This window comes from Pipistrellus kuhlii, unplaced genomic scaffold, assembly GCF_014108245.1.
Source record: "Pipistrellus kuhlii isolate mPipKuh1 unplaced genomic scaffold, mPipKuh1.p scaffold_m20_p_25, whole genome shotgun sequence".
NCBI lineage: Eukaryota > Metazoa > Chordata > Mammalia > Chiroptera > Vespertilionidae > Pipistrellus > Pipistrellus kuhlii.
The window spans coordinates 630,934-657,547 of record NW_023425524.1 but is presented as its reverse complement, the minus strand read 5'-3'; the positions used below and the strand labels follow the sequence as shown (position 1 = coordinate 657,547).

The 26,614-nt window shown below is 58.8% G+C and overlaps 1 protein-coding gene across 2 annotated transcripts in view; it reads left to right on the top strand.

The window, feature by feature from the left end:
• Positions 1 to 1,396: 1,396 nt before the first annotated feature.
• NID1 (nidogen 1) overlaps positions 1,397 to 26,614 on the top strand; it is a 37,332-nt gene continuing 12,114 nt past the window's right edge. Inside the window, exons 1-10 of one of the 2 annotated variants that reach the window (XM_036453505.2) lie at positions 1,397 to 1,651; positions 8,605 to 8,901; positions 10,239 to 10,468; positions 12,839 to 13,188; positions 15,377 to 15,526; positions 17,265 to 17,516; positions 18,763 to 18,963; positions 22,234 to 22,476; positions 23,245 to 23,388; positions 24,777 to 24,902. In XM_036453505.2, the coding sequence (XP_036309398.1) occupies positions 1,430 to 1,651; positions 8,605 to 8,901; positions 10,239 to 10,468; positions 12,839 to 13,188; positions 15,377 to 15,526; positions 17,265 to 17,516; positions 18,763 to 18,963; positions 22,234 to 22,476; positions 23,245 to 23,388; positions 24,777 to 24,902 (2,215 nt within the window). In that variant the 5' untranslated portion in view covers positions 1,397 to 1,429. Of the gene's footprint in view, positions 1,652 to 8,604; positions 8,905 to 10,238; positions 10,469 to 12,838; positions 13,189 to 15,376; positions 15,527 to 17,264; positions 17,517 to 18,762; positions 18,964 to 22,233; positions 22,477 to 23,244; positions 23,389 to 24,776; positions 24,903 to 26,614 lie in introns of both variants that reach the window. The other variant, XM_036453504.2, reaches the window with a different exon arrangement.

Genomic DNA, 26,614 nt, shown 5'->3' with positions numbered 1-26,614 from the left:
CTGGTTCAATTCCCAATCAGGGCACATGGCCTGGGTTGTGGGCTGGATCCCCAGGGTGTGTGTGTGTGTGTGTGTGTGTGTGTGCACTCAGGAGGCAGCCAATCAACGATTCTCTCTCATCACTGATATTGATCTTCGGTCCCATTAGGGGTGCATGCAGGAGGCCACCAGTCGATGTGTCTCTCTCCTATGGATTCCTGCTGGTGCTTGTGGGATCCCCTGGGTGGGGTGCAGGAGGCAGCCGATCAATGATTCTCTCTCATCACATTGATGTTTCTCTCTCCCTCTCCCTTCCTCTCTGAAATCAATAAAAAATATATAGGGGGGGGGGGGTGAGAAAGCTGCCAAGAATAGAGGGAAAGGGATGTGCTCCTGCCTGGACCCTTTTGCCAGCCCCCAGCACCTGCCCCTCCCACCAGAATCGGACCCTGTGGGTCTGACCCCCTACACCAGTGGTTGGCAAGCTCATTCGTCCACAGAGCCAAATATCCATAGTACAACGACAGAAATTCCTTTTTTAAAATTAATTGATTTATTTTTTTATTGATTATGGTATCACACAATTGTCCTCATCCCCCCATTCCCATCCCAAACCCCTCCCCACCTATGCCCCCGCCCCCTGTTGTCCATGGCCACTGGCTAGGCCCATGTGCATGCACACAGGTCCTTCGGTTGATCTCTCCCCGTTACCCCCACCCTCCCCTGCCTCCCCTCTGAGGTCTGACGGTCTGATCGCTGCTTCCCTGTCTCTGGGTCTGTTTTTGTTCAGCCTACACACCAAGAGGACAGAAATCTCTGTGGAGAGCCGAAAACCGGCTTCTGCACGTGGGCCACGAAGCGTCCACCGCACGTGGTGTTTTGTGGAAGAGCCGCACTCAGGGGGCCACAAAGAGCAGCAGTGGCTCGCGAGCTGCGGTTTGCCGACCCCTTGTCCTACACCACAGGCACCCAGCCCACTGCTCGGGCCACAGCTGCCTCCTCCCCGGGACTCTGCCCTGACTCTGGACACCTTGGGGTGGGGAGCCATCCTGGTGGTCTGTTCCCACCTCCCATCCCCGCAAGGACCGTTAGGTGAGGGCCCCGCTGGTTTGGGGGCTCCCTGCCCGGGGCGCCCACCACCCCCGGGAGGGGGGACCGTTAGGTGAGGGCCCCGCTGGTTTGGGGCTCCCTGCCCGGGGCGCCCACCACCCCGGGGTGGGGTAGGGGAAATAGGGGGGAAAGACCAGCTCTAGGGCGCCTCCTCCCGGGACAGTGGCCACTCCAGCGCGCCCAGCCCGAGGGCCGGCCCTGCCCTGGCCCCTCTCCGCCTCCCCCCGCCCCGGGGAGGGAGGGGCCGCCGGGGGCGTCCGGTTCCGTCCCCGCCTCCCGCTCCAGCTCCAGCCCCAGCCCCAGCCTGCAGCCCGGAGCCCGGGAGCGCAATCGGCGGACCATGCGGAGCGCGAGGGGCCGGGGCCGCGCGGCGTGGGCGCTGCTGCTGCTGCCGCTGCTGCTGGCCGGGCCGGGCCGCTGCCTGCGCCGCCGCGAGCTCTTCCCCTTCGGGCCGGCGCGGGGGGACCGGGAGCTGCCGCCCGGCGACGACCGCGTGTCCCCGGCGCTGGCGCTGGGCGCGCCGCTGCGCCTCTTCGACCGATCGGACCTGCGCGCCGTCTATGTGAGTGCGCCCGGGCCGGTGCGGGTGCGGGGGGTGGGGGGTCCCCGGAGGAAGGAGACCAGCGGAGCCGGATGGACGGACGTGGGCGTCGGGGGCGGGGACCGACCCACCAGCCGCCCCTTGTGTCCGGGCGCGCGCTCCGCTCCGCGTCTCCAAGGCCCGTGCGCCCCCGCCTCGGGGCCCCGGCCCCCCTCCCCATCGCCCGGTCGAGGAGCTGGCGAGGCCGGGGAGCTCGCCCTGAGGGCGCAGCCATGCGCGCACCCCGCTCCCCCCTCCCTGCGGCCCCCCGGGACCGCTATCCAGGGACCGTTATCCGGGGACCGTTATCTGGGGACCCTGCTATCCGGGACTGCTACCCAGGGACCCCGTGGTCCATCGGGCGGGGAAGCGGGGCTCGCCGTTGGTCCCGAGGCTTTGAGGAGGGGACCCTGGCGCAGGGAAGGACCCCGCCTCTCCGCCCCGGGCAGCGAGCGCACGGGGTTCCCCCACTCCCCCCGCCCGGAATTGGGGTGTGCGACTCCCGCTCCGTCTCAGCCCAGGTTCCTGAGCTCGTTCCAGCCCAGAGGCCAGGGCCGGGGGAAGCTGGGCTCCCTGGGGCCCAGTCTCCAATGGGCGCGCATGGTCACCAGGTGACCTCGGGCTCTCAGGAGCCGCCTCTGAACCGGCAGGGGGCGCTAGCGGGGGAGGCCAGGCCTTTGGGGGCGCTGCCGGCCACAGCCGCCACCACGTGGGTTTCATAGAAAGGGGGACCTCCCAGCAGAGGCGGGAGGGGTCCCGCCTGGGGGCGCCCGCTGCGCCCCAGGCCACGCCCCGCCCCGCGGGAGATGGGCGCTTCGTCTAAAAAGGAGACTTGAAGCCCGTTTGGTGTGGCTCAGTGGTTGAGCGTGGACCCATGAAGCAGGAGGTCACGGATCGATTCCTGGTTGCGGGTTCGATCCCCCCAGTGTGGGGCGTGCAGGAGGCAGCCGACCAATGATTCTCTCTCATCATGGATGTGTCTATCTCTATCTCCTTGTCCTTTCCTCTCTGATATCAATAAAAGTATATATATCTTTAGAAAAGAACCTCCAGCCCTTGCAGGTTTGGCTCTGTGGAGCCTGCGGACGGAAGGGTCCCGGGTTCGATTCCGGTCAAGGGCATGTGCCTGGTTTCGGGCTCCAACCCCAGTGGGGGGCGTGCAGGAGGCAGCCGATCCATGATTCTCATCATGGATGTTTCTCTCTCCCACTTCCTTCTCTGAAATCAATAAAAATATATTAAAAAAAAAAACAAATTCCACCCAGCCTCTGACTGCCCTGAGCACCTCGGTGTCTCTAGAAGGACACTTCTTAGAATGATGTCTCCAAATGCATAACATGACACGCTCAGGGTGGCCGGGGAAATCCATGAGGTTGAAATACAGATCGAAATAGTATTAATAGAACAAGATGTTTGTGAAGGTATCGATGCGCTTCTTAAAAAAAAAAAAAAAAAAAAAAAAAAATATATATATATATATATATATATATATATAGAGAGAGAGAGAGAGAGAGAGAGAGAGAGAGAGAGAGAGCTTGGTTGCCTCTTGCACGCCTACTACTGGGGATGTGCCCGCAGCCAAGGTACATGCCCTTGACAGGAATCGAACCTGGGACCCTTCAGTCCGCAGGCCGGCGCTCTACCCACTGAGCAACACCGGTGTTAGCTCCCCCGTTGCTCTGAAGGTGGGATGGTCTCTTGTCCCCACGAGAGCGCAGGGCCGTGCCCCTGGGCCGTGGCAGTGACCAGTCCCCGGATAAGGGCTGAGGGGAGGGAGGTGGGACCCTGGCTGACGCTGAATTCTCAGGGGGTGGCTGGGCCCCGGGGACCCAGCCCAGCGTCCACCCCGCCCTGTAGCCACTGTGTCGATGCGCGCTGAGCTGGTGGGCACCCCGCCTGAGACACGGAGCTGCCCGGGGCGGGGTGTGTGTGTGTGTGTGTGTGCAGGACCCAGGAGGCCTGCACGGCTCTGGGCCCAGCCTAGGACCAGCGGGAACACCCACGGAGAGAGAAAACCCTGTTCCTCCAGCCTCTCCGCCCAGCGTCAGGGACTCCCTGGTTTCGCAATGTTTAATCCTCAGACAGAAGAAATGGTAATGACCGTTAGTCATCGCTGCAGGCCATCCGCCCGCTCAGTGCCCAAACTGGGGTTCCCTCGGGAAGCTTTCTGGCCTCAAGCCTGGCACGGTGGGGATGGGCGTGGGGGGGTTGTGGGCTGGGGGCTCAGGGGAGGCTTGCAGGGGAGGTGACTGGAAAGGCAGGTTCCGTTTTGGTGGGTGGAGGGCTGATGGAGAGGCTGTCCTGGGGTCTGGGCGGGGTGGGGGGGGGGACTGCCAGTGCATGCGGCTGGGACCTGGGACCCAGCCTGGCCTGTGCCAGGAACCGGAGCCAAGCGACGTCTGGGCACTGCTCTGTGGCTGCCAGGGTGAGGAGACCGCCACCAGGTCATGTCCTCTGGGTGGTGTTTGTCCCCCGTGAGCAGGGAGCTGACAAAGTGGGGCGGTTTGGCCCAGGCAACTGTCCCTCCCATCCTCCCCCTTCCATCCACCTTTCACCGAACGGGTTCGCATCCACGATGGCCTCTGCCTGAATCGATAGTGGGTGAAGGTTGCTCAATGGTGTGTCTTATCTCATGTGTGCTGCTGCCATCCTGCTCCCTCCCTTGACTAGCTGGCCTGGCACGCTTCTGTCTGGAAGAGGGTTGGCTCTCTTGCCTTCCCAAAGCAATAGAAATGTTTTTTTGGGGGGGCTGAAACCGGTGTGGCTCAGTGGATAGAGCGTCGGCCTGCGGACTCAAGGGTCCCCCAGGTTCGATTCCGGTCAAGGGCATGTGCCTTGGTGGCGGGCACATCCCCATTGGGGGGTGTGCAGGAGGCAGCTGATGGATGTTTCTCTCTCATCGATGTTTCTAGCTCTCTGTCCCTCTCTCTTCCTCTCTGTAAGAACTAATAAATATATATTTTTAAAAAATAAAAACAAATAAGTAAAAGCATAAAGCGTGTTGCCTTTGCATGCTTTACGTTACATTATTTGACCTGAAGTTGGTGCTTCCTTCCACAGAGGAAGCTCGCTTTTGCAGCCTGCGGGCTGCCATTCTCTTCTGGGGCAGCTTTTGTGCCTCTAAGAGGCCCCATTTGTTTCTCATTTGCGGGGACCTCCCTCGTTCTCTAACCAAACACATCTGTTTGGGGGAAGGCTTCCCGCCCCACCCCCTCGCCACCTCCCCTGCCGGCTGCTTTCTGCCCTGGGGACCATCAACAGCGATGGTTGTTTCCCTTCCGTGTGCCTTCCACTGTGAGGACCCCAGCCTGTCATTAATTTCCTTCTGTTTTTTAAAAGCACGCTGTTCCTGACTTCAGAGAGGCAGGGAGAGGGAGAGAGAGAAGTTATCAGCACCCCAGGCCAGCTAATAAAGGTGGGGAGAATGATGGCAACAGCACAAACGAATTTTAGACCTAATTTACAGGCCAAATCAACAGGAGAGAGAAACTTCCGTGATGAGAGAGAATCCTGGATCTGCTGCCTCCTGCACGCCCCACCCTGCAGGGATTGAGCCTGCAACCTGGGCACGTATGTACGTGCCCCTGTCTGGGCATCACACTGTGACCTCCTGGTGCACAGGTGGATGCTCAACCACTGAGCCACCCCAGCCACGCCCGTGGCATTTAAAAAATATATTTTAATTGATTTTTTACAGAGAGGAAGGGAGAGGGGAGAGAATTAGAAACATCGATGAGAGAGAAACATCCATCAGCTGCCTCCTGCACACCCCCCACCGGGGATGTGCCTGCAACCAAGGTATATGAATCGAACCTGGGACCCTTGAGTCTGCAGGCCGATGCTCACACCGGTTAGGGCATTTTATTTATTTATTTATTTTTTTAAGTAACGCAAACGGGGACTAGAAGGCAGTGTTGGCTGGTGCCTGCTGCCTAATCCTCAGGCTTCATGGCTGTCTCTGCACACAGGGCCCGGTGCCTGGGGCTGCAAGGCCCCGTAACTCCCGGTTAACTCCCAAATCTGCTGCGCAGGCACCTTCTGCTCATTAGCACAGTCCAGCGCCCCCAGGGCAGGGAACATTCCCCGAAAACCGCGGTGGGGAGGGAGGGCCGAGAGGGGATGTGGGCAGGTCTGGGAGGGGGTTGGGGGATTCAGAGGGAACCCCAGGCCCTTCTCCGAATGGATGACCTGCACGACCCCTCCTGGGGATCGAACCCATAATCCAGGCATGTGGCCTTGCCTGGGAATCGAACCACTGAGCCACACTGGCCGGGCAGTCTATGGCTTGTTTTGATTCTTTTCTATTCACTCATTCTCAATACCCGCCCTCACCCAAATGGAGTTATCCTTAAGCAAATCCCAAATAATTTGTTTTCATTTCTAAGTATTTCACTCAGCATGTATCTCTTAAAAATGATCCTTTAAGAAATATTTTTGGTGATTTCAGAGAGGAAGGGAGAGAGAAAGAGAGTTAGAAACACCGATGAGAGAGAAATATCCATCAGCTGCCTCCTGCGCACCCCCTCCTGGGGATGTGCCCGCAACCAAGGTACATGCTCCTGACCGGAATCGAACCCGGGACCCTTCAGTCCGCAGGCCGAGATGCTCTATCCACGGAGCCACACTGGTCAGGTTGGAAACTACTAGATGTTGTGCATGACATGTACCTGTGATGTCATCTGTCTCCGTGGTTACAGGCAGCTGAGTTGACGCTACAGGAACGCTGGCCGACACGCCCGGTCCAGGCCTGACCCTGATGAGGGCCAGCTGGGCCCTGACCAGAGTGTCCGCAGGGCTCCGAGGCCGCGGGCTGAGAGCATTCCCTGTGGGAATAAGGACATTCCTGGGCCCCAATTCCCAGTCGCAAAAGGCCCTGGGACTGGCTTCCATGTCGCTCGAAGGCAGATTTTTAGCACGTGAGCTGTCTGCATGTGGCCCTGGCTGGGACTCCCCCGGAGCGGCTGGGGACTGCCAAATGCTGGCATCTAGGAAGATTGAGCCCTTTCCCACGCTCTCGCGTGCCCCCCCCCCCCCCCCGGCTGGGAGGTGTCGGGATGGGGGTGGGGCCGGCCAGCTGGGCCCGCTCACCCCTGACCCCTCCTCCCGGCCTGTCCCAGGATTGCAGAATGTCCGGCCGGTGCCAGGTGATGATGGGAAGCTTGTCCCCATGCGGCTCCCAGCCCGGGGAGAGGGGGGGGGGGGGGGGGGGGAAGGGGGGGAGGTGTGCAAAGTTCACCCCCAGAACCCCCTGTCCACCGGCTCCACCCCGCACAGCCTTTTCACCCGGTTCTGGGCATGTCGCAAGGGCTTGGTCTTCAGTTCCTGTCCTTTTTGTAAAAAAAATATTTTTTTAATTATTTATTATTTTAAAAAATATACATTTTATTGATTTTTTACAGAAAGGAAGGGAGAGAGAGAGAATTAGAAACATCAATGAGAGGGTCATCGATCAGCTGCCTCCTGCACGCCTTCTTCTAGGGACGTGCCCGCAACCAAGGTCCATGCCCTTGACCGGAATCCAACCTGGGACCCTTCAGTCTGCAGGCTGATGCTCTATCTACTGAGCCAAACTGGTTTCGGCCTTTATTCTTTTTTCTTTTTTTTTTTTTTTTTTTAATATGTTTGTATTTATTTCAGACAGAGGGAGAGAGATATATAGAAACATAATCATGAATCAGCTGCCTCCTGCACACCCCCTACTGTGGATGGAGCCCAAAACCCGGGCAAGTGCCCTGACTGGGAATTGAACAGTGACCTCCTGGTTCATAGGTTGATGCTCAACCACTGAGCCACACCGGCCGGCCAGTTTCTGTCCTTTGGGTCTATCCTGGACCCCTCCTCCAGGGACGAGGTCTGAAGTGGCTTAGGGGTCAGGATGTGGGTGGAGGAGGGAGGGAGGTAGTGGCCTGGGAAACCCACAGGCCTCCATCTCCTGGACAGATCTGGACAGTCCAGACGAGGCCCCTCCCCTGGCATTCTTCCAACCACAGCCTCTTACGGTGCAAGCCAAGGGCCATTTGCTACGACTCTCCCATCTGATTAGGGATTTTTAGAAATACGTTTTTGTTTTTGTTTTTAAATTGATTTCAGAGAGGAGGGGAAAGGGAGAGAGAGCAATAGAAACATCCGTGATGTGCCTCCTGCATGCTCCCCACGGAGGATGGAGCCTGCAACCCGGGCCTGTGCCCTTGACCGGGAATCGAACCGTGACCTCCCGGTTCGAAGGTTGACGCTCACCCACTGTGAAAAGTCAAGAAGATACATTTTAAAAAACAATAATAGCTGAAACCGGTTTGGCTCAGTGGATAGAGCATCGGCCTGCGGACTGAAAGGTCCCGGGTTCAATTCCGGTCAAGGGCATGTGCCTTGGTTGCAGGCACATCCCCAGTAGGAGGTGCGCAAGAGGCAGCGGATCGATGATTCTCTCTCATCGATGTTTCTCTCTATTCCTCTCTCTTTCTCCCTGTAAAAAGTCAGTAAAATATATTTAAAAAATAATAATAATAAATAAATAAACAATGACCTATGTAGAATGGCTCTTTGCAGAACACGGAGCACGCACATAGGGGAGCCTGGGACCCTAAGACACTTGGTGTCCAGGGTGCGGGGGCCGGGGGATGCTGGCATGGAGCTGTGCCCCTTCTGCAGGACTCTGCCCAGGGAACAGGGCTGCTTCCCACCACCAGTTCCGTGGTTTCCATTCGGTGGCGCGTGGCCTTCATTCGGTGGCACGTGGCCTTCATTTTGGTGGCATGTGGCCCCCACTCAGTGGCACGTGTTTTTTTCCATTCGGTGGCATGTGGCTTCTATTCGGTGGCACGTGGCCTTCATTCGGTGGCATGTGGCTTTGCGTGGGCCCCCGTGACAGCGTCCTGTGAGCGGGCACTCCACCTGCCCCCTTCTGGGCCCCTGTGAACACCGCTTGCTCTCCACAGGTCACCACGAACGGCCTCATCGCCACCAGTGAGCCCCCGGCCGCGGAGTCCCACCCGGGGCTCTTCCCGCCCACCTTCGGGGCCGTGGCGCCCTTCCTGGCCGACCTGGACACCAGCGACGGCGTCGGGAAGGTCTACTACCGCGAGGACGCGTCCCCCGAGGTCACCCGGCTGGCCGCCGAGTGCGTGCAGAGAGGCTTCCCGGGCGTGTCCTTCCAGCCGGCCAGCGCCGTGGTGGTCACCTGGGAAGACGTGGCCCCGCTCCGAGGCCCCGGCGAGGACCCTGCCGGGGAGGACGCGGTGAGTGCTCCCCTTCCCCAGGGCCGGGGCGTGGAGCCCAGCGGGAGAGGGGCCTGGCGGGTGCCACTCAGCGGGACACCATGCTGTGTCAACGACCGAGGAGGGACCGGCAAAGCACAGTTGGGTCCTGGCGGGGCCGATTCCTCCTGCTCCTTGTCTGCAAAGCTCAGGGTCTACATCCCGGGGTGATTGGGTTGAAGAAAACCAGTTCCTGAGAAACTGCTGGTGGCAAGAACGAGGTTGATGAGTCCCATCCCTTAGAGTCTAGGGGTGTCGAACTCAATCAGAGAAGGGGCCAAAATCTAGAATCCAGCCTAAATCGCGGGCCGAATGGTTTACTGAACAGTCATAAACTGTCATTGTGATGGAAACGCAGCGGAGTGCAGTGATGACAGCGCGGTGCGGGCCACATTGCAAGGCCTGGCGGGACGGATTTGGCCCGCGGGCCTTGTGTTTGACACATGTGCCTTGGACAGTGGGAGGTCGTTTCTGGTTAAATAGAGACTATATTTATTTTTTTTAAATTGATTTTAGCCGAAACCGGTTTGACTCAGTGGATGGAGCGTCGGCCTGTGGACTGAGGGGTCCCAGGTTCGATTCCGGTCAAGAGCATGTGCCTTGGTTGCGGGCACATCCCCGGAGGGGGGTGTGTAGGAGGCAACTGATCAATGATTCTCTTATATCAATGTTTCTAGCTCTCTATCCCTCTCCCTTCTTCTCTGTAAAAAAAAAAAAAAAAAATCAATACAATATATTAAAACAAAATTTATTTCAGAGAGGAAGGGAGAGGGAGAAACATCGATGATGAGAGAGAATCATGGATTGGCCGCCTCCTGCACGCCCCCTATAGGGATTGATAGGCCCTGACCAGGAATCAAACCGTGACCTCCTGGCTCAGAGGTTGATGCTCAACCATTGGGCCACCCCGGCCAGTCGGGCAAGGCATTTTAAAAATATATATATATTTTATTGATTTTTACAGAGAGGAAGGAAAAGGGAGAGAGAGTTAGAAACATCGATGAGAGAGAATCATCTATCAGCTGCCTCCTGCACACCCCCCACTGGGGATGTGCCCGCAACCAAGGCACATGCCCTTGACCGGAATCGAACCTGGGACCCTTCAGTCTGTAGGCCGACACTCTATCCACTGAGCCACACCGGTTTCGGACGAAGGTCCTTTCCGTCATGCGAGCCTTAGAGGTGTGGGCGTGGCGCTGTCTTGGAAATAAGGGGAGGATAGTGCCATCTCCCTCGTGGGCCGTCTCGTCTGCGGAAGGGCCCCCGGAGAGGGCTGGCTCTGTGCCCGCGTGACCGACCTGTGCCCCATCTCCCCACAGAGGAACACGTTCCAGGCGGTGCTGGCCTCCTCGGGGTCCAGCTCCTACGCCATCTTCCTGTACCCGGAAGACGGGCTGCAGTTCACCTCCACCTTCTCCAAGCGGGAGCTGAGCCAGGTCCCCGCCATGGTGGCCTTCAGCCAAGGGCAGGGGGGACGCCTGTGGAGCAGCGACGGGGCCTATAACATATTTGCTAACGACCGGGAGTCGATCAGCAATTTGGCCAAGTAAGCGTCTTTCTGCGTTGTTCCTCCTTAGGCTCCCCCTTAATAAGAGCAGCACGTTATTATTGTATGAAGGACGAGAGGCCCGGTGCATGAAATTTTGTGCACTGGCGGGTGTGTGTATGTGTGTGTGTGTGTGTGTGTGTGTGTGTGTGTGTGCAGAATCCCTCAGCCTGGCCTGCGTCCTCTCACAGTCTGGACCCTTGGGCGATGTCCGCCTGCCGGCTTAGGCCCGCTCCCCGGGGGGATGGGGCCTAAGCTGGCAGTCAGACAGCCCTCTGGCAGTCAGGGACCCCTCGCTTCTTACCGCCCGCCTGCAGCACAGGTGAGAGAGGCTTCTGGCTGAGCGTCACTCCTCCAGGGGGCAGCTCCTGCATTGAGTGTCTGCCCCCTGGTGATCAGTGCCCATCATAGCGACCGGTCGTTCTGCCATTCGGTCTATTTGCATATTAGCCTTTTTATTACACAGGATGATGTCATGGGCATCACACAACATTCCCTAAACACGTTCCCTTGGGTTGCTGTGTTGTGTTGGATACAGTTTTTCTATTGTGTGGTGGTTATTATTTTTGTTTTGTTGTTGTTGTTGTTGTTTTTAATTTGAATGTAGAGAGGGAGAGAGAGGTAGGAACATCAATGACGAGAGAGAATCATTGATTGGCTGCCTTCTGCACGCCCCTACTGGGGACCAAACGTGGGCATTGCTGTAGGCTTGGCGAGAACCAAGGAGGAGAGAATCAGTCAAGGGCATGCAAGAGGCATCCCATCGGTGTGTTTCTCTCTGTCTTTCCTCCTCTCTCCCGCTCTCCCTAAAAGTCCATGGGAAAATATCCTCGGGTGAGGATGGACAAAGATCCTGTATAATAAAATCCTAATATGCAGATCGGCCGAACGGCGGAACGACAGGTCGCTCTGACGCGCCCTGACCATGTGTTTCGCACGTCTCTACCGAAATAAACCGATGCTTCTGTGAAAATGGAAGCTTTTGGATTTTGGTGGCCCACGTACACTTAACGCTTGTTTATTTGGCCTGTGTTAGCCTTTGCATTGGACGTGCTTGCTTCGGGGGTGGCTGTTCAGAGACCATCGGCCATCGGAGATAAACTTTATCTCCAGCTCCTCCCCCCGCCCTGGAATGCAGGGCGTGGGGCTGAACATTCTGATCCCCTCACCTCGCCTGGGTTTTTCTGTCCAAGGAGCCGGCTAGGGTCCCCAGCGGCTGGTCACCTCATTTACACACAGAGGCCCTCTCATCCCCGCACAGATTCCAGGGGCTTTGGAGCCGGAGGCCAGAACTGGGACAAAGACCAGCCACCACTGACCCTGGAACAGCCTCGGCTGCAACTGCGGGGCCCACTTCTATGGCATTTATTATTATTTTTTTTCTCTCAAAAAACACTGCGTTTTCTCTTCCTTAGGATTTTCTTCAGGATCATTTTCTTTCTTTCTTTCTTTCTTTCTTTCTTTCTTTCTTTCTTTCTTTCTTTCTAAGGCCTTGTGTTTTGTTGTTTTGTGTGTGTGTGTGTGTGTGTGTGTGTGTGTGTTTTGTGTGTGTGTATATATAAATATATTTTTTTTAACATATTTTATTGTTTTTTTACAGAGAGGAAAGGAGAGGGATAGAGAGTTAGAAACATCGATGAGAGAATCATCAATCAGCTGCCTCCTGCACACCTCCTACTGGGGATGTGCCCGCAATCAAGGTACATGCCCTTGACCGGAATCGAACCTGGGACCTTTGAATCCGCAGGCCGATCTCTATCCACTGAGCCACATTGGTTAGGAGGCAGAACGGGCCTTCTTTAATCAGAACAACACCATCACGGCTAACAGAGCGTGATTAATATTTCTCACCATTCTCGCTGGTCCCCAATCGTCTGTCTGTGCCCCGATCACAGCGGTCGGCAAACTCACTAGCCCACAGAGCCCAATATCCACAGCACCACGATGGGCATTTCTTTGGAGAGCCGAATTTTTTTAAGCTTAAACTTCTTCTAATGCCACTTCTTCCAGCGCCCAGGCCGTGGTATTTTGTGGAGGAGCCACACCCAAGGGGCCCAAGAGCCACATGTGGCTCGCGAGCCGCGGTTTGCAGGCCAGTAGGATGGTGGTTCTGCTGACAGACGTGAGTTTGCCGACCACGGTCCTATCATGATGACCACGCAAGACCCAGTCGGCGCCAAAAATGGTGTGGCTCAGCGGATAGAGCTTCAGCCTGCGGACTGAAGGGTCCCAGGTTCGATTCCGGACAAGGGCATGGACCTTGGTTGCGGGCGCATCCCCAGTGGGGGGCGTGCAGGAGGCATCTGGTCGATGTTTCTCTCTCACCGACGTTTCTAACTCTCCGTCCCTCTTTCTTTCTCTCTGTAATAGGAGCAGCAACTCGGGGCAGCAGGGCGTCTGGGTGTTTGAGATCGGTGGCCCTGACACGGCCAGCGGCGTGGTGCCCTCCGACGTGAACCTCCGGCCGGATGGCGGCGAGGACTACGAGGAGGACGAAGATTACGACTCGGCGACCAGCCTGGGCCCCGAGGACGTGGGCACCACGGCCTTCCCCCAGGAGACCCTGCGGCGGGGAGACGTGGGCACCGCCAGGCACCGGGCCTCGGCCCCCAGCCGCCCGCCCACCGAGCGGACCCGGTCCTTCCAGCTGCCTGCGGCCCGGTTCCCGCAGCAGCACCCGCAGGTCATCGACGTGGACGAGGTGGAGGAGTCGGAAGTCGGTAAGGCCGCCCGTGCGGCCGGGAGGATCCTCTCGGGCGCTGGAGGGGGTCCGAGGCGTGTGTGCGGGGGGTGGGTGGGGGGTGAGGGCGAGAGCTGGGAAGTAGGGCTGGCAGCTCGCGGGCTCCATGCCTTTGGTGGCACAGTCATCCCTGGGGGTTAGGGGTACGGTGATGGAGATGGTTGAGCACGTCCTGTTTTGTTTTGTGGTGTTTTTTTATTTTTTGTGTGTGTGTGTGTGTGTTTTTCTTCATCCTCATCCGAGGATATTTTTCCATTGGTATTTATTTTTTGCTTTTATTTATTTATTTATTTGTTTGTTTTTAGATATATATTTTATTGATTTTGTACAGAGAGGAAGGGAGAGAGATACAGAGTTAGAAACATCGATGAGAGAGAGTCATCGATCAGCTGCCTCTTGCACACCCCCTACTGGGGATGTGCCCGCAACCAGGGTACATGCCCTTGACCGGAATCGAACCCGGGACCTCTCAGTCCCCAAGCTGACGCTCTATCCATTGAGCCAAACTGGTTTCGGCTGTTTTTATTTATTTTTTAAAGTATATTTTTATTGATTTTTTTACAGAGAGGAAGAGAGAGGGATAAAGAGTTAGAAACATGGATGAGAGAGAATCATCGATCGGCTGCCTCCTGCACACCCCCCACTGGGGATGTGCCCGCAACCAAGGTACATGCCCTTGGCCGGAATCGAACCTGGGACCCTTCGGTCTGCAGGCCATCGCTCTGGCCACTGAGCCACACCGGTTTCGGCTCCATTGGTTTTTAGAGAGAGTGGAGGAAGAGGTGAGAGAAAGACAGAGAGAAACATTGATGGGAGAGAAACACAGCGATGGGTTGCCCCCTGCACAGGCCCCAACCAGGACCAGGCCCGGAAGAAGCCTGCCACCATAATCAAACTTGGGGACCCTTCGATCCGGATGGTCAATGCTCTATCCACTGAGCCAGACCGGCTGCCCTGGGGTCTGTGTTAGGGAGAACAGTGCTTTGGAAGTACTTTGAAAGTCAGATTGTTCTTATTTGTGACTTCTGAGACCAGAAGTGCACTCGGCCACCTGAGAAAACATTGCAGGCGTTCCTCTGGCCGCGGACTCAGTTATCTTTGACGTTCACTTCCTCTCAGCTTTGGCACGAGTGGAGTGCATTATTCCCAGCCCCGGCTAGCTTCAGAGCCGGTCTGAGAAGATTTTAAAATACGGAACCAGTAGAGATCTCCCTCTTAAAGTGCAATACCTTCTCGTCAGGGTTTTGCTGCGTTTTGAGGGAAAACCAGCACGCTTTGATTTGTCCAAACTAAAACGTGTTCATTCATTTTTGCTCTTTGGGTTGACTTATAATCCATGGAGAGTCATTTATTTTTAAAATATATTTTATTGATTTTATTACAGAGAGGAAGGTAGAGGGATAGAGAGTTAGAAACATCCATGAGAGAGAAACATCGACCAGCTGCCTCCTGCACACTCCCCTACTGGGGATGTGCCCGCAACCAAGGTACATGTCCTTGACCGGAATCGAACCTGGGACCTTTCAGTCCGCAGGCCAACGCTCTACCCACTGAGCCACACCGGTTTCGGTGAGATTCATTTCAATGGGATGGTCCAGGCCTTTAAATTACCTGCAGTAAGACGACTGTTTCTGTTACGAAGTTATCCTACGGCCCTCAGAAAACCTACTCCATTCCACACAGCCACTCACTTTAAAAAATAATAATAATAATAATAGATTTTTATTGATTGCAGAGAGGATGGGAGAGGGGGAGAGAGAAACATCAGCGATAAGAGAATCATTGAAAAAGAGAGAGAGAAAGAGAGAATCATGGATCGGCTGCCTCCTGCACGCCCCCCACCCTGGGGATGGAGCCCGCAGCCCGGGCCTGTGCCCCCTGACCGGGAATCGAACCGGGACCTCCTGGTTCCTAGGCCGATGCTCAGCTACTGAGCCGCGCCGGCCGGGCAGTCTAGAACACTTTTTAATCCTTCATCCTGTGATGTCTACACTCGTTTCAGCCCCGTGTGTGTGGGCTGTGACCGATGGAGCCCCCACACTGAGTCCGTGGCTCCGGGCGGCGAGCCGTGTCCCCCCGACCCCCTGGCAGGTGCCATCCTCCCTGCAGGGCCGGGGCGCCCCGTGTGCCCCGAGACTAACGCACAGGCGCCCCTCCTCCCTCCGCAGTCTTCAGCTACAACACGGACTCCCGGCCCACCTGCGCCAACAGCCGCCACCAGTGCTCCGTGCACGCCGAGTGCCGCGACTACGCCACCGGCTTCTGCTGCAGCTGCGTCGCCGGCTACACCGGGAACGGCCGGCAGTGCGTGGCCGAAGGTCTGCTTTTCCGTGCTCGCTCCTGGGCGGGGAGGAGGGAGGGCGGCTACGTATGTATTTAGAAATATATCTTACTGCTTTTTTACAGAGAGGAAGGGAGAGGGACAGAGAGCTAGAAACATCGATGAGAGAGAGACATCCATCAGCTGCCTCCTGCACAGCCCCCTTACTGGGGTTATGCCCGCAACCAAGGTCCATGCCCTTGACCGGAAATCGAACCTGGGACCCTTCAGTCTGCAGGCCGAGGCTCTATCCACTGAGATAAACTGGTTAGGTCCAGGCTAAATATTTTTATTGATTTCAGGGAAGAAGGGAGAGGGAGAGAGAGAGAGAAAAACATCAATGAGGAGAGAGAATCACCAATCCGCTGCCTCCTGCACGCCCCACCCTGGGGATCGAGCCCACAACCTGGGCCTGTGCCCTGACCGGGGATGGAACCGTGACCTCCCGGTTCCTAGGTCGACGCTTGACCCCGGAGGCACAGCGGCCGGGCACCATAGTTCAGTGTACAGCCCGGACCCCATGGTGGGGGCAGACTCCACATGGGATCCAGCTGTCCCTTCTGGGCCGAGACTCAGTCTCTCGGGCCGTGAGCGTCTGGAGGGCCCAGACACAGTTTACCCAGGGAAGCCATAAACTCCAGCGAAAACAATAGCGACAGAAACACTGCTCCCTCCCGACGCCAGATCGCCTCCCCGGCCGCCGGCCCTTTCCTTTGTGTCCCGAGAGGAAATGCCATCGCTTCCCAGAGTCGTCGGACTCAGGAAAGCGTGGACGCACTTTTCTGCTTCTCGGATCCCCCTGCCCTCGCTGCAGTTTTAATTTGCTAAACAAAACACACAGACAGCACCAAACAGAAACCCCGTTGCCTGCCCGGCCCTCATGCAAACAGAGTGAGGGCTGTTGTACTGATGTTGGCCATGAAAGAGCATGTTGGCATACGTGTGTCCGTGCGGGGGAAGGCTGTCCACATCCGTCAGTGTGTTTCCTTCCACTCTGCACCGCCCAGGGCTGCTGAGCCCGAGCGTTGGGCGGGGGCTTGGCGTGGAGGCCCCGGGAGAAGCTTCCAGAATCAGCAGCAAAACCTTTTCCTCTCAGGGAAGCGGCCCCGGGGGCTTCGCCTGTGCCAAGTGTCTGAGCCGGGAATGCTGAGTGTGCTTGGCGGGAGCTCAGATCGCACAAACAGTCCGGCCCAGAAGTTGTTTTTTTTTTTTTTTTTTTTTTAATATTTTATTGAGTTTTTACAGAGAGGAAGAGAGAGGGATAGAGAGTTAGAAACATCGATGAGAGAGGAACCTTGCTCAGCTGCCTCCTGCATGACCCTCACTGGGGATGTGCCCGCCGCCAAGGTCCATGCCCTTGACGGGAATCGAACCTGGGACCCCTCAGTCCGCAGGCCGACACTCTGTCCACTGAGCCAGACTGGTCAGGGCTTGTTTTGTTTTTAAATATATTTTTATTCATTTCAGAGAGGAAGGGAGAGGAAGAGAGAGAAACATCCACGATGAGAGAGAATCATGGATCGGCTGCCTCCTGCACGCCCCGCCCTGGGGATGGAGCCTGCCACCCGGGCCTGCGCCCTTGACCGGGAATCGAACCGGGACCTCCTGGTTCCTAGGTCGACGCTCAGCCCCTGAGCCGCGCCGGCCGGGCTTGCCTCTTGCTTCGCGGGCCCGCCCGGGGCCTCTCCTGCTCTCCTCTCACCGAGGACCGGCTCCTCCCCCTGTGTCCCCCGCAGGGTCCCCCCAGCGCGTGAACGGCAAGGTGAGAGGGCGCGTCTTCGTGGGGAGCAGCCCGGCACCCGTGGTGTTCGAGCACACGGACCTGCACTCCTACGTGGTGACCAACCAGGGCCGCTCCTACACGGCCATCAGCACCATCCCCGAGGCCGTGGGCTACGCGCTGCTGCCCCTGGCGCCCGTCGGCGGCATCATCGGCTGGATGTTCGCCGTGGAGCAGGACGGGTTCAGGAACGGGTTCAGCATGACGGGTAGGGGCCCTACCCATTGAACTCCCTGGCCCCGGGGTGGGGGGCGCGGGGGACAGGGACTGGGGATGAGGGGAATGGGAACTCCGCGCCTGAGGACAAACGTACGGACAAGCTTTTTGTTCGGGGAGAAAGACGTGGGGATGAGAGGACCAGTGTTCTTTTTTTTTTTTGTTAATTTTATTTATTTTATATATTTTATTGATTTTTTTTTTTTTTTACAGAGAGGAAGGGAGAGTTAGAAACATCGATGAGAGAGAGAATCATCGACCAGCTGCCTCCTGCACACCCCTTACCGGGGATGTGTCCGCACCCAAGGTCCATGCCCTTGACCGGAGTTGAACCCGGGACCTTCCAGTCCGCAGGCCGACGCTCTATCCACTGAGCCACACCGGTTTTGGCAGGACCAGTGCTCTTTCGTGAATAATATTTACGAAGACTGACTGGCATCGGGCTGGCCCGGCTCGCCCATCCTAAAGCTTGGGCGTTCCTCAATGCCCCTTCTCATCATCCGTCGAAATGCCCGTTGTCAGCACAAGCCCTGAGCCAGCCCGTCTCCGAGGCTGGTCTGTGGCTGGGAGGCGGCCTCTCTCTGAGGGTGACTCCGTGGGGTACCCCAGCTCTGTCCTTGGGGGTCCCCAGCCCCATTCCCACCAGCCCTCCCCCCCTCCCCCCGAAGCACCCAACAGAGGTGCAACCCCATAGTCCCTGACCAGCCCTGTGAGCCCAGGGCGGCCACCGAGGTGGCTGTCTGTTTTTGTCTTGTTTTAATTTATTTATTGATTAAGGCAGCGGTTGGCAAACTGCAGCTCCCCAAGCCACACGTGGCTCCTTGGCCCCTTGAGTGTTTGGCAGAGGCCAGCTTAGGAGGACCCTAAGTAAGTCAAATCACAATGGACCTCCCTAGATAGTTCAAGTTTTAAAGATGTGGCTCCCCAAAGAAATTTCTTCGATCGTCCTGTTGATATTTGGTTCTGCTGACCAATGAGTTTGCCGACCACGGGATTAAGGTGTTTCATTTGCATCCTTGTTCCCCCAGTACACCCCCTGGTCCTCCCCACTCACGCCCTCACCCCCCTGTTGTCTGTGTCCGTCGGCCGGGCCCATAGGCACGCACACACGCCCTTGGGTTGATCTCTCCCCACCCGTCCCCCCACCCTCCCCGGCTCCCCCCTGAGGTCTGACGGGCCCGCGAGGGAGGCCGTCCGTCCGGGCGGCGCAGTGACGCCGGCCTGGCCTTGCCTTGCAGGGGGCGAGTTCACGCGCCAGGCCGAGGTGACCTTCGTGGGGCACCCGGGCAAGCTGGTCGTCAAGCAGGAGTTCCGCGGCATCGACGAGCACGGCCACCTGACCATCGCCACCGAGCTGGAGGGCCGCGTGCCGCCCGTCCCCGTGGGCGCCGCCGTGCACATCGAGCCCTACACCGAGCTCTACCACTACTCCCGGGGCGGTGAGGGCACGGGCGGCTCCCCCTGCCCCGCTGCTCCCCCCCTACCCCCCCCTGCTGCCGGCTCCCCCTGCCCCGCTGCTCCCCCCCTACCCCATCAACCACCACCTCCACCACCCCCTGCTGCCGGCTCCCCCTGCCCCGCTCCTCCCCATCACCACCCCCAAACACCCCACACCCTGCTGCGGCTCCCCCTGCCCGCGTGCTCTCCCCCCTACCACCCCCATCAACCACCCCCACCCCCCCTGCCTTGCCGGCTCCCCTGCCCCGCATGCTTCCCCCCTAGCCCCCCTGCTGCCGGCTCCCCCTGCCCCGCTGCTCCCCCCTACCCCCCATCACCCCCCCCACCCCCCCTGCTGCCGGCTCCCCCTGCCCCGCTCCTCCCCCCTACCCCAAACCCACCCCACCACCCCCCTACTGCCGGCTCCCCCTGCCCGCTCCTCCTCCCACCCCCTACCCCCCATCACCAACCCCCCCCCCCCCCCCCCCCCTGCTGCCGGCTCCCCCTGCCCCGCTCCTCCCCCCCTACCCCCCATCACCACCCCCACCCCCCCTGCTGCCGGCTCCCCCTGCCCCGCTCCTCCCCCCCTACCCCCCATCACCCCCCCACCCCCCCTGCTGCCGGCTCCCCCTGCCCCGCTCCTCGCCACCTACCCCCATTACCACCCCCACCGCCCACCCCCCCTGCTGCCGGCTCCCCCTGCCCCGCTGCTCCCCCCTACCCCCCATCACCACCGCCACCCCCCCCTGCTGCCGGCTCCCCCTGCCCCGCTCCTCCCCCCCTACCACCCCATCACCACCCCCCCTGCTGCGCTGCCGGCTCCCCCTGCCCCGCTGCTTCCCCCCTACCCCCCATCACCACCCCACCCACCCCCTGCTGCCGGCTCCCCCTGCCCCGCTCCCTCCCCCCCTACCTCCCATCACCACCCCCCCTGCTGCCGGCTCCCCTGCCCCGCTCCCTCCCCCCCTACCCCCCATCACCACCCCCCCCCCCCCCCTGCTGCCGGCTCCCCCCTGCCCCGCTCCTCCCCCCCTACCCCCCATCACCACCCCCCACAACCCCTACTGCCGGCTCCCCCCTGGCCCCGCTCCTCCCCCCCCTACCCCCCATCACCCCCCCCCACCACCCCCTACTGGCCGGCTCCCCTCGCCCTGCTCCTCCCCCCTACCCCCCATCACCACCCCCACACCACCCCGCTGGCCGGATCCCCCCTGCCCCGCTCCTCCCCCCCTACCCACCCGCCATCACCACCACCCCCCACCCCTGCTGCCGGTCCCCCCCTGCCCCTGCTCACCTCCCCCCCTACCACCCCATCCCCACCCCCACCACCCCTGCTTGGCCGGCTCCCCCTGCCCCGCTGCTCCCCCCCTAACCCCCCACTCACCACCCCCCCCCCACCACCCCCCACCACCCCCTGCTGCCGGCTCTCCCTTCCCCCCTCCTCTCCCCCCTACCACCACCACCACCACCCCCCCCACCCCCACCCCACCACCCTGCCCTGCCGGCTCCCCCTTCCCCGCTCCTCTCCCCCCTACCCCCATCACACACCCCCCACCCCCCTGCTGCCGGCTCCCCCTCCCCCCCTCCTCCCCCCCTACCCCCCATCACCCACCCCCACACCCCCCTACTGCCGGCTCCCCCTCCCCGCCCCTGCCCCGCTCCTGCACCCCATACCCCCCAATCAACCACCCCCAGCCCCCCCTGCTGCACCGCTCCCCCTCCCCCTCGCTCCTCCCCCTCCCCCCCCTCACCACCCATCACCACCCCCCCACCCCCTGCTGCCCGGCCACCCCCTGCCCCGCTCCTCCCCCCCTGCCCGCCCAGCCCCGCTCCTCCCCACCCTACCCCCCATCACCACCCCCCCCTGCTGCCGGCTCCCCCTGCCCCGCTCCTCCCGCCTACCCCCCATCACCACCCCCCCCCTGCTGCCGGCTCCCATGCCCATCCAACCACCCTACCCCATCACCACTCCCCCCGCTTGCCGGCCTTCCCCCCTGCCCCGCTCCTCCCAACCCTACCCCCCATCACCACCCCCCCCCCGCTTCTGCCGGCTCCCACTATGCCCCGCTCCTCCCCCATCACCTATCCCCCACCCCCCCTGCTGCCGGCTCCCCCCTCCCCCGCCTCCTCCCCACCCCGACCCCCCATCACCACCCCCACCACCCCTGCTGCCGGCTCCCCCCTGCCCCGCTCCTCCCCACCCCTACCCCCCCCATCACCACCCCCCACCCCCCCCCTGCTGCCGGCTCCCCCCTCCCCCGCTCCTCTCCACCCCGACCACCCATCACCACCCCCACCACCCCTGCTGCCGGCTCCCCCCTCCCCCGCTCCTCCCCACCCAAACCCCCCCATCACCACCCCCCACCACCCCCTGCTGCCGGCTCCCCCTTTCCCCACTCCTCCCTACACACACCACCCCCTCCCCCCCATGCCACCTCTGCTGCCGGCTCCTGGGCTGCAGAGTTGGAGGGGGGGGGGGTGGCGAGGCACCTTAGTAACATCACCCTTCCCCACTGCCCAACGTACATCACTCCAGAGCATTTATTATTATTATTATTATTATTATTATTGTTTAAAATATATTTTATCGATTTTTAACAGAAAGAAAGGAAGTAGGAGAGAGATTTAGAAATATCGATGCGAAACATCGATCCGCTGCCTCCTGCACACCCCCTACTGGGGATGTGCCCGCAACCAAGGTCCATGTACATGCCCTTGACCGGAATCGAACGCAGGACCTTTCAGTCCGCAGGCTGGTGCTCTATCCACTGAGCCACACCGGTTTTGTCTATTATTATTGTTTTTAATTATTGTACTTTTTAAAAAACATATATATATATATATATATATATATATATATAATTTTTTTAAAATGTATTTTATTGAATTTTTACAGAGAGGAAGGGAGAGGGGCAGAGAGTTAGAAACATCAATGAGAGAGAAACATCCACCAGCTGCCTCCTGCACAGCCCCGACTGGGGATGTACCCGCAACCAAGGTCCATGCCCTTGACCGGAATCGAACCTGGGACCCTTGAGTCCACAGGCCGACGCTCTATCCACGGAGCCACACTGGTTTCGGCCTGGAAGAGTATTCTTGGGTGAGGATGAACAGCAAAAGGAGAGACATGAACGAGCTCATTGGCCGGCTCCCCTGCCGTCCCCTCTGTTAGGGTGGTGTCCCCCAGGCCCCCGACGGGCCGGGTCTGACCCTGGAGGAAGCCGCCCGCGTCCTCACACCTCCCCCCCCCCCCCCCCCCCCCCTGCGCGCAGTGATCACCTCCTCCTCCACGCGGGAGTACACGGTGACGGCGCCCCAGCGGGACGGCGCGGCCCCCAGCGTGCACACGTACCAGTGGCGCCAGACCATCACCTTCCAGGAGTGCCCGCACCGCCCGGCCGGGCCCGCGCCGCCCGCCACCCAGCAGCTCTCCGTGGACAGCGTGTTCGTCCTGTACAACCAGGCCGAGCGGATCCTGCGCTTCGCCCTCAGCAACTCCCTCGGGCCCGTGCGGGGTGAGGCCCGGCGCCCGCCTGGGTCTCCGTGTGCTCCGGGCGCATCCTCCTTCTTATTATTATTTCTTTAATAATGTATGTTATTGATTTTTTTTTTTTTTTTTACAGAGAGGAAGGGAGAGGGAGAGAGTGTTAGAAACATCTACGAGAGAGAAACATCGATCAGCTGCCTCCTGCACCCCCCCCCCCCCACTGGGGATGTGCCCACAACCAAGGTCCATGGCCTTGACCGGAATCGAACCTGGGACCCTTCAGTCCACAGGCCGACGCTCTATCCACCGAGCCACACCAGTTACGGCCTTTTTGTGTGTGTGTGCGTGTGTGTGTGTGTGTGTGTGTGTGTTTTTATTCATTTCAGAGAGGCAGAGGGAGAGAAACATCCATCAGCTGCCTCTTGCCCCTGACCCCACTGGGGGTCAAGCTTGAGAATCACGAATGATCAGAGAGAATCATGGACCGGCTGCCTCCTGCACGCCCCCTACACTGGGGATGGAGCCTGCAACCCGGGCCTGTGCCCTGACCGGGAATCGAACCCTGACCTTCTGGTTCCTAGGTTGGCGCTCAACCACTGAGTCATGCCTCATGGCTTGCTAGAGGGGAGAGGGGGGGAGTCTGATGGGGAAGATGCTTCCACAGGGCATCTGCCAGCCGCTGCCCTGTCCCGGGACCACGGCCTGAACCCCGATTCCTCTGTGGGGCGGGGAGGGACCGGGGGGGGGGGGTGGGGGCGTGCCGAGGACTCACCCTGCGGCGTCTCTGTCCTCGCAGACGGCTCCCCGGACGCCCTGCAGAACCCCTGCTACCTGGGCTCGCACGGCTGCGACACCAACGCGGCCTGCCGGCCCGGCGCCGGCACCCAGTTCGCCTGCGAGTGCTCCGTGGGCTTCCGCGGGGACGGGCGCACCTGCCAGGGTACGGCCTCGCTCTGACGCGGGGGAGGGCGGGGGGGCGGCGCAGGGAGCTGTCCGCATCCTGGGGTCCAGACGGCGTGGGCGGGGACGCGGCCCCGCCATGAGACGGGCATGCCCAGGGGTCCCCTGGCACCGTTAGGGGCAATGCCCCTTCCGGATGCTCTGACGCTGAGCAGCCGAGAAGCATCTGGGAGGCCACAGCCTGCACAGAGGCAGAGGGAGCTGACGCCGGCGCTGCTATAACCCTCGGAACAGGACGGCCTGGGCACCTGGGTGTGACTAGAGCACATGTGTCAAACACAAGGCCCGCGGGCCAAATACGTCCCGCCAGGCCTTGCGATGTGGCCCGCACCGCGCTGTCATCACTGCACTCCGCTGCGTTTCCATCACAATGACAGTTTATGACTGTTCAGTAAACCATTCGGCCCGCGATTTAGGCTGGATTTTAGATTTTGGCCCCTTCTCTGATTGAGTTCGACACCCCTAGACTAGAGGCTCACCCTTTATCAAAAAAAAAAAGAAAGAAATATATATATATATATTTACTTATTTTTTAATATATTTTATTGATTTTTCACAGAGAGGAAGGAAGAGGGATAGAGAGCTAGAAACACCGATGAGAGAGAAACATCGATCAGCTGCCTCCTGCACAGCCCCCATCGGGGATGTGCCCGCAACCAAGGTACATGCCCTTGACCGGAACCGAACCTGGCACCCTTCAGTCCGCAGGCCGACGCTTTATCCACTGAGCCACACCGATTTCGGGAAATATATATTTATTGATTTCAGAGAGGAAGGGGGAGAGAGAGAGAGAGATAGAAACATCAGTGATGAGAAGGAATGGTGGGTCGGCTGCCTCCTGCACGCCCCACCCTGGGGACCGAGCCTGCAGCCCAGGCCTGTGCCCTGACCGGGAATTGAACCCTGACCTCCTGGTTCACAGGTCAACGCTCAACCACTGAGCCAACACCGGCCGGGCAAAAGTCTATTTAAAAAATATATTTTTTTTTTATTGATTTTAGACAGGAAATGAGAGGGAGAGAGAGAGAAACATCAATGATGAGAGAATCATCGATCGGCTGCCTCCTTACACGCCCCTCCTAGGGATCGAGCCCACCACCCGGGCCCACCTCCTGGGTCATGGGTCAACCTCCTGGGTCATGGGTCAACGCTCCCACCTCCTGGGTCATGGGTCAACGCTCGACCACTGAGCCACACTGGCCGGGCTGCAGCATATTTCCAAAAAAACACCGAACACCCTCTGGGTTGGGGGGCTCTGCCCCCGGATTCAGGTCCCGCCGCGGGCAGCACTGCTTTCTGCGTTCTGCACGCAGGGGCGTGCGAGCAGGTTTAACCCGAGGATGCTGGGCGATTTCGAACTCTCCACAGACATCGACGAGTGCTCGGAGCAGCCGGCGGCGTGCGGGAGCCACGCAGTCTGCAACAACCACCCCGGCACCTTCCGCTGCGAGTGCGAGCCGGGGTACCGGTTCTCCGAGGAGGGGGCGTGCGTGGGTGAGTCCCGGGGGCTGGGGTGTTCAGAACCGGGATGCCTGTGGGCTTCGTTGGTGGGACGGCGTTGCCACGGGTGACCATCCCGGCCGGGGGAGGGGGCAGGGGGGAGGCGCTGGGTTCTGGAGTTGGGGGGCAGGGGGGCAGTTTACGAAGCGGAGTCCGACTCTGTCCCTTTCCCCCCACTTTCTGGGGGGCCCCATATCCGGGGATCCATGTTCTTACTGGTCACCCCAGTAACACCATCGCCTTTTCTGTTGGGAGCATTGTGTTACTCTCCATTCTTGCAAAATGATGTTTCACTCTTTTTAAAAAAGGTTTTTTTAAAATGTATTTTTATTGCCCTAACCGGTTTGGCTCAGAGGATAGAGTCCGTCTGCGGACTGAAGGGTCCCAAGTTCGATTCCGGTCAAGGGCATGGACCTTGGCTGCGGGCACATCCCCGGTGAGGGGTGTGCAAGAGGCAGCTGGTGGATGGTTCTCTCTCATCGATGTTTCTAACTCTCTATCCCTCTCCCTTCCTCTCTGTAAAAAAATCAATAAAATAAATTTAAAAATAAATAAATAAAGAGAGGAAGGGAGAGGGAGAGAGAGTTAGAAACATCGATGAGAGAGAACCATCCACCAGCTGCCTCCTGCACACCCCCTACCGGGGATGTGCCCGCAGCCAAGGTACACGCCCTTGACCAGAACCGAACCTGGGACCTTTCAGTCTGCAGGCTGACGCTCTATCCACTGAGCCACACCGGTCAGGGCTCGGAGGAACCGTTTATAGGCAACCCGAAGAAGGAACAGGCATGTCAGATTCGGAAAGCCTGACAGCCCGGAAGCAGGGCTATGGGAGCATGTGTTTGTCGTTAGCGGCCGAGCCAGGCACCGCCTGAGCTTTCTCACAGAACAGACAGAGGAAGCCCGTCCCGCCCAAAGCATTTGCCGAGGGGCCCGCCTGCCAGGTCGGTCAGGCCGCGGGGCCCTCAGGGAAGGCCATGGAGACAGAACATCTGAGAGAGAGGAAAAAAAATCAGGCACCGGGCCCGATACAGATCGTGAAAGCCAGAGGTTGGGAAACGTTTGGCCGTTAGGATCCAGGGGCCTGCAGGGCAGGGAAGCCGGGAAGCAAAGCTGGAGGCTGCAGTCCGCCCCAGGTCCGCAGCCAGGGTCTTCAGAGCCAGCAGGCCCCGGGCCCTGACAGGTGAGCCAGTCAGACGGACCAGACGCAGGACACCACCTAGGAAGTGGGAGAGCTGTGACCTTCAACTGCACTTGACACCCATCGCCCACTGGCATTAAAATGAGGCCAATGCCTCCAGAAACTGGTTCTTTATATATATATATATATATATATATATATATATATATATATATATATACACACACACACACACACACACACACACACACACCCCGTATTTTCCGGCGTATAAGACGACTTTGAAATTGAAAAAAAGTCAACCAAAAATCGGGGGCAAAAGACCAAAGTTGCACAAAAATTACCTGCAGATCTTGATGGCAAAATAAGTCTTTTCTTTGAAGTGGGGTTTAGTCTTATACAGCGAATATAGGCCTAAACCTGTTTTAACTATAAAATTAGGCGATCGTCTTATATAACGGAAAATACATAGATAGATAGATAGATAGATAGATAGATATTTTTAATATATATTTTGTTGATTTTTTACAGAGAGGAAGGGAGAGGGATAGAGAGTTAGAAACAT